The 17865-nt window shown below is 42.1% G+C and overlaps 1 protein-coding gene across 1 annotated transcript in view; it reads left to right on the top strand.

Moving 5' to 3' along the window:
* The first annotated feature begins 9985 nt into the window (after positions 1-9985).
* The window catches only part of LOC115140238 (hexokinase-2-like), a 79650-nt gene continuing 71770 nt past the window's right edge, over positions 9986-17865 (top strand). Inside the window, exon 1 of the mRNA XM_029678474.2 lies at positions 9986-10284. Within this exon, the coding sequence (XP_029534334.2) occupies positions 10222-10284 (63 nt within the window). The 5' untranslated portion in view covers positions 9986-10221. The remainder of the gene's footprint in view (positions 10285-17865) is intronic.

Here is a 17865-nt window from a genome sequence, read left to right as displayed (position 1 = left end):
AACTTATTCTCCATGGAATTTACAGTGTCCCAGAGTTTTGTGCTACAGGATGTAGATTTCTGTTTGAAAAAGCTAGCCTTAGCTTTCCTAACTGCCTGTGTATATTGGTTCCTAACTTCCCTGAAAAGTTGCATATCGCGGGGGCTATTCAATGCTAATGCAATACGCCACAGGATGTTTTTGTGCTGGTCAAGGGCAGTCAGGTCTGGAGTGAACCAAGGGCTATATCTGTTCCTGGTTCAAATTATTTTGAATGGAGCATGCTTATTTAAGATGGTGAGGAAAGCACTTTTAAAGAATAACCACACATTCTCTACTGACGGAATGAGGTCAATATCCTTTCAGAATACCCGAGCCAAGTCGATTAGAAAGGCCTGCTCACTGAAGTGTTTTAGGGAGTGTTTGACCGTGATCAGGGGTGGTCGTTTGACAAGTTGGTTAGGATGATATCTATGAGGGTGCCTGTGTTTACGGATTTGGGGTTGTACCTGGTAGGTTCATTGACAATTTGTGTGAGATTGAGGGCATCGATCTTAGACTGTAGGGGTGTTAAGCATGTCCCCGTTTAGGTCACCTAACAGCACGAGCTCTGAAGATAGATGGGGGGCAATCAATTCACATATGGTGGCCAGGGCACAGCTGGAGGCTGAAGGTGATCTATAGCAAGCGGCAACGGTGAGAGACTTGTTTCTGGAAAGGTGGATTTTAAAAGTAGAAGCTCAAATTGTTTGGGCACATACCTGGATAGTAAGACAGAACTCTGCAGGCTATCTCCGCAGTAGATTGCAACTCCGTCCCCTTTGCCAGTTCTATCTTGTCTGAAAATGTTATAGTTAGGGATGAAAATTTCAGGGTTTTGGTGGCCTTCCTAAGCCAGGATTCGGACATGGCTAGGACATCCAGGTTGGCAGAGTGTGCTAAAGCAATGAATAAAACAAACTTAGGGTGGAGGCTTCTAATGCAGGCCCTGGATTAACCTCTACATCACCAGAGGAACAGAGGAGGAGTAGGATACGGGCACGTCTAAAGGCTATAAGAACTGGTGGTCTAGTAGTTCGGAACAGAGAGTAAAAGGAGCAAGTTTCTGGGCGTGGTAGAATAGATTCAAGGCATAATGTACAGACAAAGGTATGGTAGGATGTGAATACAGTGGAGGTAAACCTAGGCATTGAGTGACGATAAGAGAGGTATTGTCTCTAGAGACAATATTTAAATCAGGTGAGGTCACCGCATGTGTGGGAGGTGGAACAAAAGAGTTAGCTAAGGCATATTGAGCAGGGCTGGAGGCTCTACAGCGAAATAAGTCAGTAATCGCTAACCAAAGCAGCAATGGACAAGGCATATTGACAATAGTGGGAGGCATGTGTAGCCGAGTGATGATATGGTCCAGTGAGTAGCTAGGCAGGCTGGAGACACAGCGATACAGACAGCTAGCGGGCCGGGCTAGCAGGCTAGCAGAAGGGCATTAGAGGGACGTTGCGACAGAAGAAGTCTGTTGTAGCCCTCTCATGCGGTTACGTTGGCAGACCAGTCGTGATGGATCAGCAGGACTCTGTGTAGTAAAAGGGTCCAGGCCAATTGGCAAAATAGGTATAGTAGCCCAAAAAATTGGCTGATGGACCTCTTCAGCTAACAGTCAGATATGCTCTAGACAGCTAGTGGGCCGCGGCTAGCAGGCTAGCAGATGAGCATTCATTGGATGTCACGACAGAGGAGCCTGTTGAAAAACCCTCTCGGGCGGGTTACGTCAGTAGTCCAGTCGTGATGAATCGGCGGGGCTCCGTATCGTCAGTAAAAGGGGTCCAGGCAAATTGGCAAAATAGGTATTGTAGCCCAAGGAGTGGCTGATGGACCTCTTTAGCTAGCCGGGAGATGGGCCTAGCATAAGCTAGCTCCAGGCTAATTGGTGTTTGCTTCGGGACAGAAACGTTAGCCAGGAGTAGCCACTCGGATAGCAGCTAGCTAGCTGCGATGATCCAAGTGAAAAGGTTCAGAGCTTGCGGTAGTAATCCGGAGATATAGAGAAGAAGTCCGATATGCTCTGGGTTGAATTGCGCTATGCAGACTGGCAGGAGTTGTCCAGGCTAAAAGTTAGCTGATGACAGCTAGCAGTGGCTAGTTGACTACTAGCTAGTAGTTACTAGCTAGTAGCTAGTTAGCTGGCTAGCTTCTGTTGGGGGTTCTGGTTCTAAAGTAAGGAAAATAGCAGATCCATACCACGTTGGGTGAGTATGTTGAAGTTGAGGTTAAGAAAAATACTAAAAAAATATATGATAAGAAAAAAAGATATAAAAAGATATATACACTGGACACGACAAGGCGAAGACAAAGACGCCTGACTGCTAGCCATCTTGGATTTAGAGAGCTATATGAACTTTAAATCAAGCAGCATCCAATTCGTGTTGGTTCATGGAGATCTTTACTTTGCCCCTGGCCTGCACAACTGTTTTGTTCCCCATTAAATCCATCTTGGAAATCCAGTCCTCCATTCCTCCCTTCATTTGTGTCCATAATTTGTCTTTTACTGCCTGCATCTTGGTATTCTCCTCCAACATCACCTTGTTATTGTTCTTGGGAGCCAGAGTCTGTGTCTTTTCCTGTAGGTCTACAGTGGACCTGAAAATCAATGTAATTGATCTAATCGAACAATGAACAACGTAAATCGGACCTGCTCTGCAAGATAGTGAGAACAACTTCTTAACCATTTAAGATTTATTGGTGATTGAATATCGCATGTTTTATAGTAATCCACAAAATATTGCTGTTTTCAGTTGTCAAAGGAGAGATCACTGCACTGGATAGAATCTTTGGCCACAGTTATATTCTAGCATTGTAAGTAAAGAGAGGAACCGTTGTGAATAGAATGTTCACACTTTTTCCCCAGTCTTTGAACAGCTGCTTCTGTTTGAGCTTCCTCTGCTTCTCCAGATACATCTGCTGCTCCTGCTCTGCCTCATCCTCCTCCAACACAATTGGCTCTGGGGGGTGAAGTCCTCCGAAGGAAGAGTAAAGTGTGATGTCATAATATTGAACAAAACCAGGCATGAGTGAATCATACATTTTATTTGTATGTCTCCCTCACCATCGTCAATGATGTGCATGTCCACCATCCTGTTGTCATCAGACTGTTGGGGTACATCTAGTCCCGGTATGTGGACACCCTCATTTACAACCTCTTGGCCCTCCTGATCCAACTGCCTGCGATCCCGGGATCCCAAGCCCTGCACTGCCTCGTCATCGAGTAGCCAATGTTAGCATGCACGCTAATAATTGTCATTAAATGGGTTACGGCAGTAGACAGATTATGCAATAGTCATGTGAACACGTTACTCTGTTTATCTTAATTCGACGTAAGGTCAAAATCAAATTAAGCATATGCCGATTAAAACACCTGGTTTTCTGAGAAATATTTAGAATTATTAGGACATGTAGGCCTAAACAGCTTAATCGGTGTTATCTAGGTGTATTTGATGTGCGCACGGGTCAGCATCGGGGTAGCGCAAGCTTCCTTCTTATGTGAGTGATGTGAGTTCGGAAAACTCTGAATCAAATAGTCTTCCCAAAATCAACATGCTCACTGTGATAGAAGTTTATTTAGATTGCCGATTTTCTGAATTTATCAAAATCCCATCAGTAGGTAGTCTAGTGTTAAGAGCGTTGGGCCAGTAACCAAAAGGTCACTAGTTCGACTCAAAGTGTTGTGCCGAAAATCTCCCCCCTGCCAGAACCCCCCCCCCTCCCCCTTAGTGAAAACATGCACACACTCAATTCTTCATTGCTGAGACTTGCTTGCTAGTTGAGATTTCTGCTCTTCACTCCGTTGTCAGTTTACCTACATTTCACTGATCTTAGTAGCAGAGAGCATTTATTTGAGTCCTTCAAGGCAGCTGTCAATGATCACGTTAGTCTGCGTTTCATTGTTTTTTAAATGTCAGTTTGATAGCAGGGGAGGCACTAGTAATGTCTGCAGTTTTCGGTTTGGCTACTTGTTTCAAGTGTATTAGTCTATAAATTAATCTCTTTGCCAAAATTCGTAATCTCTCCCATGTCTTATTCGACCAGTAGTTGTTCTGAAATATTTATTGCTTGCCTACATTCTACTCCCTCCTCGATGTTTAATATAACACACACACAGTGGGGAGAACAAGTATTTGATACACTGCCGATTTTGCAAGTTTTCCTACTTACAAAGCATGTAGAGGTCTGTAATTTTTATCATAGGTACACTTCAACTGTGAGAGACGGAATCTAAAACAAAAATCCAGAAAATCACATTGTATGAATTTTAAGTAATTCATTTGCATTTTATTGCATGACATAAGTATTTGATCACCTACCAACCATGAAGAATTCCGGCTCTCACAGACCTGTTAGTTTTTTTAAAAGAAGCCCTCCTGTTCTCCACTCATTACCTGTATTAACTGCACCTGTTTGAACTCGTTACCTGTATAAAAGACACCTGTCCACACACTCAATCAAACAGACTCCAACCTCTCCACAATGGCCAAGACGAGATAGCTGTGTAAGGACATCAGGGATACAATTGTAGACCTGCACAAGGCTGGGATGGGCTACAGGACAATAGGCAAGCAGCTTGGTGAGAAGGCAACAACTTTTGGCGCAATTATTAGAAAATGGAAGAAGTTCAAGATGACAGTCAACCACCCTTGGTCTGGGGCTCCATGCAAGATCTCACCTCGTGGGACATCAATGATCATGAGAAAGGTGAGGGATCAGCCCAGAACTATACGGCAGGACCTGGTCAATGACCTGAAGAGAGCTGGGACCACAGTCTCAAAGAAAACGATTAGTAACACACTACGTCGTAATGGATTAAAATCCTGCAGCGCACGCAAGGTCCCCCTGCTCAAGCCAGGGCATGTCCAGGCCCGTCTGAAGTTTGCCAATGACCATCTGGATGATCCAGAGGAGGAATGGGAGAAGGTCATGTGGTCTGATGAGACAAAAATAGAGCTTTTTGGTTTAAACTCCACTCGCCGTGTTTGGAGAAAGAAGAGTACAACCCCAAGAACACCCTAAACTGTGAAGCATGGAGGTGGAAACATCATTCTATTGGGATGCTTTTCTGCAAAGGGGACAGGACGACTGCACCGTATTGAGGGGAGGATGGATGGGGCCATGTATCGCGAGATCTTGGCCAACAGCCTCCTTCCCTCAGTAAGAGCATTGAAGATGGGTCGTGGCTGGGTCTTCCAGCATGACAATGACCCGAAACACACAGCCAGTGCAACTAAGGAGTGGCTCCGTAAGATACATCTCAAGGTCCTGGAGTGGCCTAGCCAGTCTCCAGACCTGAACCCAATAGAAAATCTTTGGAGGGAGCTGAAAGTCCGTATTGTCCAGCGACAGCCCCAAAACCTGAAGGACCTGGAGAAGGTCTGTATGGAGGAGTGGGCCAAAATCACTGCAGCAGTGTGTGAAAACCCTGTCAAGAACTACAGGAAATGTATGATCTCTGTAATTGCAAACAAAGATTTCTGTACCAAATATTAAGTTCTGCTTTTCTGATGTATCAAATACATATGTCACGCAATAAAATTTAAATAAATTACTTAAAAATCATACAATGTGATTTTCTGGATTTTTGTTTTAGATTCCGTCTCTCACAGTTGAAGTGTACCTATGATAAAAATTACAGACCTCTACATGCTTTGTAAGTAGGAAAACTTGCAAAATCGGCAGTGTGTCAAATAATTGTTCTCCCCACTGTACATGAATTATTAATTACGGTTTACTTTTCTGAGTGAAGTTTGTTCAATAGGAAGTATTTGACTCTGATGAGAAAATTAAGGAACTTAGAAGTGGGGGTTCGGCAAGGCCATTTTCTTGCCTCCCGAGGGAGTAAAATGTAGGCAAGCAATAAACATTTCAGAACAACTAGTAGTCGAATAAGACATGGGAGAGATTTTTGAAAAGTTATTTATTTATAGACTAATACACAAATATCCAAACCAAAAACTGCAGACATTACTAGTGCCTCCCCCACGAGCAAACCGCCATAGAAAATAAATAAAAATGAAACGCAGCCTAATGTGATCTTTGACAGCAGCCTTGAAGGACACAAATAAATTATTTCTGCTACTAAGATCAGTGAAATGTAGGCTAAACTGACAACGGAGTGAAGATTAGAAATCTCAACTAGTAAGCAAGTCGCAGTAATGAAGAATTGAGTATGTGTGTGTTCACACGAAGGGGGGGAGGATTCTGTCAGGGGAGATTTTCGGGGGGGGGGGGGGACTTCTGTCAGGAGGGAGATTTTCGGCACAACACCGGAGTCAACTATGTGAAAAATCTGTAGATGTGCCCACGAGCAACGTACTTATGCTAACCCTAATTGCAGTCTGTAAAAATGTAAATGATTTCAGATCTGTCCATTATTTGGGAAATAGTTATTCTTGCAAAGCGTGTAAATGTTTTAAACAAACTATTATATTAACCTGACTATCCACAATAATCACATTATTGTGTGCATGTAACCATTCTCATTGTTTCCGAGGTCGGACAGGCAGACAGCAAGGTTTATACAAAATATCACTGTCGGAAATAAAATGCTAGGCTAGAATAGAAGCAGGAGGAAATAATGTCTAAAAATAAATGCATTATTACTTATAACATTGGTCGTGTGGCAGTGATAGAATGTTGGTCGCGTGTCTGTTTGTCCGTTAGCCCAGGGCTGTGGAATATGAGTGAATCCTTAGCCCAGGGCTAAAGCAGCCCAGGGTTAACAAATGCTTGTGTAAACATTTAACATTTACATTTAAGTCATTTAGCAGACGCTCTTATCCAGAGCGACTTACAAACACAGGCTATCCCAGGGCCAGTCTAGACTGGGGATAAGATAGCCTGGGGTTAATAACAATGCAGTGTGAAATGGCCTTGTAATGCCTAGCTTTGTGGGATATGCAGATGTATGTGAACCAAAGCACTGCGATTTTGTTAGTTAGTATGCTAAAAATTGTATTACTTGTTGCAGAGAATGACCTTGGCTTGGCGCATGTAATACAACCACACACGCACACACGCACACACACACACACTGAGTGGCACCTGGCTAGACAACAGTGTTGTGGAAATACTTCTCTCTGTCTTGTTGATTTAGTGCCATACAATAGATTCTTCCCACACATTCTTGAGATTGACTTTTTTTCTATTCAGTACAAGAATGTGAAAATGTGCATTTTCACAGTGACAGAATCGGTCATTACAGAAACTTCATGCCAATAGATTGAACTACTCTGAGCGTAAGGACAAGTTCTTCACGTCTGGACTTTATGGCCATATACCATAATCTCCACCCCTCAAAGCCTGATTCCTTTCTAGTTTCCTGCCTTTCTAGTGAGTTTTTCCTAGCCACTGTGCACTGTGCTTCTACATCTGCTTTGCTTGCTCTTTGGGGTTTTAGGCTAGGTATCTGTAAATCAAATAACATTTTATTGGTTGTGTACACATATTTTGCAAGTGTAGTGAAATGCTTGTTCCTAGCTCCAACAGTGCAGCAATACCTAACAATACAAAGCAACACATGCAAATCCCAAAAACAAAAAGAAAGGAATAAAGAAATATAAGAAATATATGTCAGAGTCCGGAATATATACACTACAGGTCAAAAGTTTTAGAACACCTACTCATTCAATGTTTTTTCTATTTTCTACATTGTAGAATAATAGTGAAGACATCAAAACTATGAAATAACACATATGGAATCATGTAACTATAAGAGTGTGCAAAGCTGTCATCAAGGCAAAGGGTGGCTACTTTGAAGAATCTAAAATCTAAAATATTTTGATTTCTATAACACTTTTTTGGTTACTACATGATTCCATATGTGTTATTTCATACTTTTGATGTCTTCACTATTATTCTACAATGTAGAAAAATATGTCATGGCTTTAGAAGCTTCTGATAGGCTAATTGACATAATTTGAGTCAAATGGAGGTGTACCTGTGGATGTATTTCAAGGCCTACCTTCAAACTCAGTGCCTCTTTGCTTGACATCATGGGAAAATCCAAAGAAATCAGCCAAGACCTCAGAAAAAAATTGTAGACCTCCAAAAGTCTGGTTCATCCTTAGGAGGAATTTCCAAATGCCTGAAGGTACCACGTTCATCTGTACAAACAATAGTACGCAAGTATAAACACCATGGGACCACGTAGCCATCATACCGCTCAGGAAGGAGACGCTTTCTGTCTCCTAGAGATGAACGTACTTTATGGCAAAAGTGCAAATCAATCCCAGAACAAAAGCAAAGGAACCTGTGAAGATGCTGGAGGAAACAGGTACAAAAGTATCGATATCCACAGTAAAACGAGTCCTATATCGACATAACCTGAACCACTGCTCAGCAAGGAACAAGCCACTGCTCCAAAATCGCCATAAAAAAGCCAGACTACGGTTTGCAACTGCACATGGGGACAAAGATCGTACTTTTTGGAGAAATGTCCTCTGGTCTGATGAAACAAAAATAGAACTGTTTGGCCATAATGACCATTGTTACGTTTGGAGGAAAAAGGGGGAGGCTTGCAAGCCGAAGAACACCATCCAAAACGCGAAGCACGGGGGTGGCAGCATCATGTTGTGGGGGGGGGGCTTTGCTGCAGGAGGGACTGGTGCACTTCACAAAATAGATGGCACCATGAGGAAGGAAAATGATGTGGATATATTGAAGCAGCATCTCAAGTCATCAGTCAAGAAGTTAAAACTTGGACACATATGGGTCTTCCAAATGGACAATGACCCCAAGCATACTTCCAAAGTTGTGGCAAAATGGCTTAAGGACAACAAAGTCAAGATATTGGAGTGGCCATCACAAAGCTCTGACCTCAATCAGGAGGAATGGGCCAAAACTCACCCAACTTATTGTGGGAAGCTTGTGGAAGGCTACCCAAAATGATTGACCCAAGTTAAAAAATGTATAGGCAATGCTACCAAATACTAATCGAGTGTATGTAAACTTCTTACCCACTAGGAATGTGATGAAAGAAATAAAAGCTTAAATAAATTGTTCTCTGTGCTATTATTCTGACATTCTTAAAATGAAGTGGTGATCCTAACTGACCTAAGACAGGGAATTTTTATGAGGATTAAATGTCAGGAATTGTGAAAAACTGAGTTTAAATGTATTTGGCTAAGGTGTATGTAAACTTCTGACTTCATTGTATATAAATAATGGTGTGTATAGACGTTATGGACAGTATATGAATAGAAAAGTTGTGTACAGCAATAGTTGTATAGGATGTACCTTGACTAGAATACCTTATATACATATGAAGTGAGTAAATCAGTATGTAAACATTATTCAAGTTACCAGTACAACACTTTGTGACTACTGATGTAAAAACTACTCGTGTAAAATCGGTTTTATGAAATACATTTGATTAATTGATTGTTTGTATCTAGGCTGTATAGCAAGGTTTCCCTAAGTCTGTCCTTGGGACCCCAAGGGGTGCACATTTTGGTTTTTGACCTAGCACTACAGAGCTGATTCAAATAATCAACTAATCATCAAGCTTTGATCATTTGAATCATTTGAGTAGTGTTAGGGCCAAACCCAAAAGATGCACCCCTTGGTGTCCAAAGGACAAAGTTTGGGAAACACTGTTATAGCTCTATGAGATACACTATTTTATTTTAAAAAGTAATTAAAAGTTGCTCTGAGAGATAATCAAATCATTATGTTGTGATCTCACGTTGACATAATACCAGTAACCAAGGTCAGTGTTGTTTTACAGAAATAAGATTATGGAGTTGTATCTCTATCAATAAGATACACTATATATCAAAGTAATTAAAAGTTGCTTTGAGAGTTAATTCAATCATAATATTTAATGCGATGTTGTATAATTGTGAGAAGATTTGATTATAGGTAGGCTATCAAATCCATTCATAAACTATTCGAGTATATCATCATTTGCTTTTCATTAGACGGCGACACGAAATAAGCCACACCTTCCTCGTGCCTGCAATAACTGTAAGAATACTCGTTATTCGCGAATTACTTGTTTGAAGTATGTGACTTCTGTAGTCTACATCTCTATAAAGTCGTAGTAGCTAACAGTGTTATTACGAAGGCCAGTGCAGATTCTGTTCAATGTTATGACTAGTTGCCGAATGTTTAACGAACAAGCCCGCAATTAGGAAATAATTAAATTAACATAGTTAGCTAGTTAAGTGGTAGAGGAGAAGGACATTCATAACGACGATGATAGCCTCTCATCTTCTGGCATACTACTTCACGGAGCTCCACCATGACAAGGTTCAACAAGTAAGTGGCTACTGGTTAGAAACATGTATTTTTGCTATTTTGAAGAAGCTAAGTTAGTAGAAGGTACGCCACGTGACGTCTCTGATCATGTTGGCATTGCAGGGTCAGTGGAACATCAAGCCAGCCTTCTCGAGCCATTCACTATTCAGTTGAATTTACTCTTAGCAGTGGTAGCTAGCTAGTTTTATTTTCCGTCAAAATTGCACCACATCCATGTCTATCAACACTAGCTACGTAAATTAATTTTGAAGACTGGCGATTGGCGAGCTATGCCCAAATATTGACTTTTACTGATGTGTTATCAGATATGCAATAAGCGCGCATCTTCTAGCGTCGGCACAATGCCTGTTAAAGCTGTTGGCCTGGTCTATGGATTGCTAGTTAAAAATGTAACTCGCGTTTGACTATGTTATGCAGGGGTGAAAGTAGATTTAATTTCTTACAGATATGGGGACCTCTTATGTGGCCGCTTAATCATAGAATTACATACAAAATCCATATGAATTTAATAGGATCTCTATGGGCCAAATAGTAAAGATTTGTCCTTTTAACGTTTAAATGTACTAGCCTACCTTTTAATGTGGCGTGAACACAACCAATCATGTTGTTTTCATCTGATTGTCAAACCATTACTTCAAAAGGTTTATATAGGCTACCTATGCACGTTAATCAGGGATGGCTGAATGACATTGGATGCGGAAAAGTATTGAGAGGTTAACATGCTGACGAGACCGAGACGCGCGTTCGTCTGCGTGCGGCATTGCGCATGTTGATATTGTTCACACACACCAGAAGCTATCAGGACAAATATAAAATATATTTTGAACTGTTTATCACTTTTTTTGGTTAGTACATGATTCCATATGTGTTATTTCATAGTTTTGATGTGTTCACTATTATTCTACAATGTGTCCAAACTTTTGACTAGTACTGTAGTTTAGGTGTATTTTCGAGGGGCCAGGCTGAGTTGCATCCTTTGTTTCCCGCTCATCAACTTGGATACAGTCAAGGATATGTTTTGCGTTATTCTAAAGGCCTAGTTCAACATGTAGCATGTTTTTGTTTCCCTGACAGTACATCTGATTAGTAATAGAGTTATAGTAATTAAAACAGTCCCGTAGCAGCTTCTTTTTACAAAGTAAAACGTACAAGAGAATTGTATGAACCCGCAAGGCCCGAGGTCAAATTATTTGCTGCTGGTAAATAGGCATAACACAAACTCATCATTACACTTTTGTCTTTCTAAATTAAATCAACTTCTTCACCCTACTTATCATTCAGTTAGGCGTAATTAAAATTTTAATTGTGAAGTAAGGTGCACAATTATCACCCATTCAGTGAGGAGAGAGAGACGCATTAGCGCCAGGCTGGGTACCAACATCCTACAGCACATTGTCTTGGCAGGTTAAGTTAGGAATAGGTGTGAAAAAAATAGGTAAAAAGGCTCTAAATACTTTTCTGTTTGTGATTTCTAGACTGTAAACTCTCCTTCCAGACTCATATCAAACATCTCCAATCGAAAATCAAATCAAGAGTCGGCTTTCTATTCCGCAACAAAGCCTCCTTCACTCACGCCGCCAAACTTACCCTAGTAAAACTGACTATCCTACCGATCCTCGACTTTGGCGATGTCATCTACAAAATTGCTTCCAACACTCTACTCAGCAAACTGGATGCAGTTTATCACAGTGCCATCCGTTTTGTCACTAAAGCACCTTATACCACCCACCACTGCGACTTGTATGCTCTAGTCGGCTGGCCCTCGCTACATATTCATCGCCAGACCCACTGGCTCCAGGTCATCTACAAGTCCATGCTAGGTAAAGCTCCGCCTTATCTCAGTTCACTGGTCACGATGGCAACACCCATCCGTAGCACGCGCTCCAGCAGGTGTATCTCACTGATCATCCCTAAAGCCAACACCTCATTTGGCCGCCTTTCGTTCCAGTACTCTGCTGCCTGTGACTGGAACGAATTGCAAAAATCGCTGAAGTTGGAGACTTTTATCTCCCTCACCAACTTCAAACATCTGCTATCTGAGCAGCTAACCGATCGCTGCAGCTGTACATAGTCTATTGGTAAATAGCCCACCCATTTTCACCTACCTCATCCCCATACTGTTTTTATTTATTTACTTTTCTGCTCTTTTGCACACCAATATCTCTACCTGTACATGACCATCTGATCATTTATCACTCCAGTGTTAATCTGCAAAATTGTAATTATTCGCCTACCTCCTCATGCCTTTTTGCACACAATGTATATAGACTCCCCCTTTTTTTTCTTTTTTTTTTCTACTGTGTTATTGACTTGTTAATTGTTTACTCCATGTGTACTATGTGTTGTCTGTTCACACTGCTATGCTTTATCTTGGCCAGGTCGCAGTTGCAAATGAGAACTTGTTCTCAACTAGCCCACCTGGTTAAATAAAGGTGAAATATTTTTTTATTTTTTTAAAAAAATTTTTTTCAAAATTCTGACATTGACAATAAAGTCAGGGAAGGAGCAGGGCATGCACTATATATACAAAAGCTATTTCAGCCACACCACCTTAATGTCGCTGGACCCCAGGAAGAGTAGCTGCTGCTTTGGCAACTGCTAATGGGGATCCTTAATAAATACAAATACCCGTTGCTGACAGGTGTATAAAATCGAGCAAACATGCAATCTTCATAGACAAACATTGGCAGTAGAATGGCCTTAGTGAAGAGCTCAGTAACTTTCAACATGGCACTGTCATAGGATGTCACCTTTCCAACAAGTCAGTTTGTCAAATTTCTGCCCTGCTAGAGCTGCCAACTGTAAGTGCTGTTATTGTGAAGTGGAAACGTCTAGGAGCAACAACGGCTCAGCCACAAAGTGGTAGGCTGAACAAGCTCACAGAACGGGACCGTCGAGTGCTGAAGCAAGTTGCGTGTAAAAATCATCTGTCCTCGCTTGCAACACTCACCACCAAGTTCCAAACTGCCTCTGGAAGCAACATCAGCACAATAACTGTTAGTTGGGAGCTTCATGAAATAGGTTTCCATGGCCGAGCAGCCGGAACACAAGCCTAAGGTCATCATGCGCAATGCCAAGCGTCTGCTGGAATGGTGTATAGCTCGCCTCCATTGGACTCTGGAGCAGTGGAAACATATTATCTGGAGTGATGAATCACATTTCACCCTCTGGGTGTCCAACGGACGAATCTGGGTTTGGCAGATGCTAGGAGAACGCTACCTGCCCCAAAGTAGTGGCAACTGTAAAGTTTAGTGGAGGAGGAATAATGGTCTGGGGCTGTTTTTTCATGGTACGGGCTAGGCCCCTTAGTTCCAGTGAAGGACAATCTTAACGCTACAGCATACAATGACATTCTAGACAATTCTGTGCTTCCAACTTTGTGGCAACAGTTTCGGGAAGGCCCTTTACTGTTTCAGCATGACAAGGCCTCTGTGCACAAAGCGAGGTCCATACAGAAATGGTTTGTTGAGATTGGTGTGGAAGGACTTGACTGGCCTGCACAGAACCCTGACCTCAACCCCATCGAACACCTTTGGGATGAATTGGAACGTCAACTGCGAGCCAGGACGTATCTGCCAACATCAGTGCCCAACCTCACTAATGCTCTTAGTGAGGTTGGAAGCAAGGCCCTGCAGCAATGTTCCAACATTTAGTGCAAAGCCTTCCTAGAAGAGTGGAGGCTGTTATAGCAGCAAAGGGGGGAACAATTCCATTTTAATGCCCACGATTTTGGAATGAGATGTTCGACGAGCATACTTTTGGCCATGTAATGTATTCTAGCCTACGAAGGTGTTGTCCGAAAGTTATGGCTTTCAAAAAAAAGAAGAATGACAGTTTATAGCCTGGGCATAGGCTATTCCCAATCACAACTTTATGATGGATGGAGCAAACAGTGTTATTTATTTTTCTATTATTTCAAGTCAAACCAATTATCCTATTCTGAATACGGTAGACTGCTTCTATCCAGGCCTGATGTCACTACGATAAGACAGCCCCTTTGTCATCAGTCACTGTAAGTTAGTTCTGAATGATTTGTTGCCGTAAAATTTTGCCTGGCTTAAAGGTGAGCCACTTTTGTGGTACCGGTTATCCCGAGTTGAACTCAGTTGACCAAGTTACCTAGCTAACTCCTCAAATTACATTCATAGTATAGGCTCTGCTTGCCAGCTGTGTTTAACTTGCTAAGCCTGTTAGGTTCGACCAGCCACAAACTGTGCACTACTAGCCTCTAACTTTATTGACATTTCACAGCTCCAACTTAGGTCAATAAAATGTACAATTTTGGACAGCCCACAGGCTACTTCTCCTGCCTGCCTCTCCGTCACTGGCTTTCCTACATTTGTGCTTCTCACCATTCCGAGATTTTCTCTTTAGGCTTTATCCTACTTCTGATTTACGCCATGACAATATGATTCCTACTGCAGTCTAGTGTAAAAAGTCACATAACCCTTTTGGTGTCTCAACTCTCCGTCCTGCTCAACTCTCTCACTCGTGAGATTTTGCAATCTCCAGTTTCAAATTTGAATGCTGTATCGTCAGTTTGTTCCAGATTGCTGCTGGAACATTGTGTCCTGTCAGTGTTCGGCCCGCCTTTTCCTGTAGTCAACGATCAGCTCCTTTGTCTTGCTCACATTGAGGGAGTGGTTGTTGTCCTGGCACCACACTGCCAGTTCTCTAACCTCCTCCCTGTAGCCGTCTCATCATTGTCGGTGATCAGGCCTACCCCTGTTGTGTCGTCAGCAAACTTGATGATGTTGGAGTCGTGTTTTGCCATGCGGTCGTGGGTGAACAGGTAGTACATGAGGGGACTAAGTACACACCCTTGAGGGGCCCCAGTGTTGAGGATCAGCGTGGCAGATGTGTTGTTGCCTACCCTTACCACCTGGGGGTGGCCCGTCAGGAAGTCCAGGATCCAGTTGCAGAGGGAGGTATTTAGTTCCAGGGTCCTTAGCTCAGTGATGAGGTTCGTGGGCACTATGGTGATTTGCAATAAACAGTATTCTCACAAAGGTGTTCCTTTTGTCTAGGTGGGAAAGGGCAGTATGGAGTGCGATTGAGATTGCGTCATCTTAGGATCTGTTGGGGCAGTATGCGATTTGGAGTGGGTCTAGGGTATCTGGGAGGATGCTGTTGATGTGAGCCATGACCAGCCTTTCAAAGCACTTCATGGCTACCGACGTGAGTGCTACGGGGCGGTAATTATTTAGGCAGGTTACCCTCGCATCCTTGGGCACAGGGACTATGGTGGTCTGCTTGAAACATGTAGGTATTACATACTCAGTCAGGGAGAGATTGAAAATGTCAGTGAAGACTCTTGCCAGTTGGTCCGCGCATGCTTTGAGTACATGTCCTGGTAATCGATCTGACCCTGCGGCTTTGTGAATGTTGACCTGTTTAACCTCTCTGGGATATGTGGGATGGTAGCATCCCACCTCGCCAACAGCCAGTGAAATTGCATGGCGCCAAATTCAAAACAACAGAAATCCCATAATTAAAATTCCTCAAACATACAAGTATTTTACACCATTTTAAAGATGAACGTCTTGTAAATCCAGCCACAGTGTTCAATTTCAAATAGGCTTTGCGGCGAAAGCACACCAAACGGTTATGTTAGGTCAGTACCTAGTCACAGAAAACCATACAGCCATTTTCCAGCCAAGGAGAGGGCTCACAAAAATCAGAAATAGCGATTAAATTAATCACTAACCTTTGATCTTCATCAGATGGCACTCACAGGACTTCATGTTACACAATAAATGTTTGTTTTGTTCGATAAAGTCCATTATTTATGTCCAAATACCTCCTTTTTGTTTGCGCGTTTAGCCCAGTAATCCAAATGCATATCGTGCGATCACTTGTTCAGACGAAATGTCAAAAAAGTTATATTACAGTTCGTAGAAACATGTCAAACGATGTATAGAATCAATCTTTAGGATGTTTTTATCATAAATCTTCAATATTGTTCCAACAGGAGAATTCCTTTGTCTTTAGAAATGCAATGGAACGCAGCTACCTCTCACGGCCACGCGTGTGATCAGCTCATGGCACTCTGCCAGACTTCTGGTTTAAACAGCTCTCATTCTCTCCTCCTTCACAGTAGAAGCCTCAAACAAGGTTCTAAAGACTGTTGACATCTAGTGGAAGCCTTAGGAAGTGAAAAATGACCCATGGCTTCTGGTTGGGATATATAGAGTTGAAGTCGGAAGTTTACATACACTTAGGTTGGAGTCATTAAAACTAGTTTTTCAACCACTCCACAAATTTCTTGTGAACAAACTATAGTTTTGGCAAGTCGGTTAGGACATCTACTTTGTGCATGACACAAGTAATTCTTCCAACAATTGTTTACAGACAGATTATTTCACTTATAATTCACTGTATTCAAATTTCAGTGGGTCAGAAGTTCACATACACTAAGTTGACTGTACCTTTAAACAGCTTGGAAAATTCCAGAAAATGAAAATGATTCAGAAGCTTCTGATAGGCTAATTGACATAATTCGAGTCAATTGGAGGTGTACCCATGGGTGTATTTTAAGGCCTACCTTCAAACTCAGTGCCTCTTTGCTTGACATCATGGGAAAATCAAAAGTCAGCAAAGACCTCAGAAAAAAAATTGTAGACCTCCACCTGTCTGGTTCATCCTTGGGAGCAATTTCCAAATGCCTGAAGGTACCATGTTCATCTGTACAAACAAGAGTACGCAAGTATAAACACCATGGGACCACGCAGCCGTCATACCGCTCAGGAAGGAGAGGCGTTCTGTCTCCTAGAGATGAACGTACTTTGGTGTGAAAAGTGCAAATCAATCCCAGAACAGCAAAAGACCTTGTGAAGATTCTGGAGGGAATAGGCACAAAAGTATCTACTAGAGGTTGACCGATTAATCGGAATGGCCGATTAATTAGGGCCGATTTCAAGTTTTCATAACAATCGGAAATCTGTGTTTTTGGGCGCCGATGTGCCAATTAAAAAATATATATTTTTGTATCTATATATATATATTTTTTTTACACCTTTATTTAATGAGGCAAGTCAGTTAAGAACACATTCTTATTTTCAGTGACGGCCGAGGAACGGTGGGTGAACTGCCTCGTTCAGGGGCAGAACGACAGATTTTCACCTTGTCAGCTCGGGGAACCAATCTTGCAACCTTACAGGTAACTAGTCCAACGCAATAATGACCTGCCTCTCTCTCGTTGATCTCCACAAGGAGACTGCCTGTTACCCGAATGCAGTAAGCCAAGGTAAGTTGCTAGCTAGCATTAAACTTATCTTATAAAAAACAATCAATCATAATCACTAGTTAACTACACATGGTTGATGATATTACTAGATATTATTTAGCGTGTCCTACGTTGCATATAATCTGACTGAGCATACAAGCATACAAGTATCTAAGTTTCTGACTGAGCGGTGGTAGGCAGAGCAGGTGCGTAAACATTCAGTCAAACAGCACTATAGTGCGTTTTGCCAGCAGCTCTTCGTTATGCATCAAGCATGGCACTGTTTATGACTTCAAGCCTATCAACTCCCGAGATGAGGCTGGTGTAACCGAAGTGAAATGGCTAGCTAGTTAGCG

Source organism: Oncorhynchus nerka, linkage group LG13, assembly GCF_034236695.1.
Source record: "Oncorhynchus nerka isolate Pitt River linkage group LG13, Oner_Uvic_2.0, whole genome shotgun sequence".
In the NCBI taxonomy this organism is placed as follows: domain Eukaryota; kingdom Metazoa; phylum Chordata; class Actinopteri; order Salmoniformes; family Salmonidae; genus Oncorhynchus; species Oncorhynchus nerka.
The sequence above is the reverse complement of the archived record's forward strand: the minus strand, read 5'-3'. Positions and strand labels throughout refer to the sequence as shown.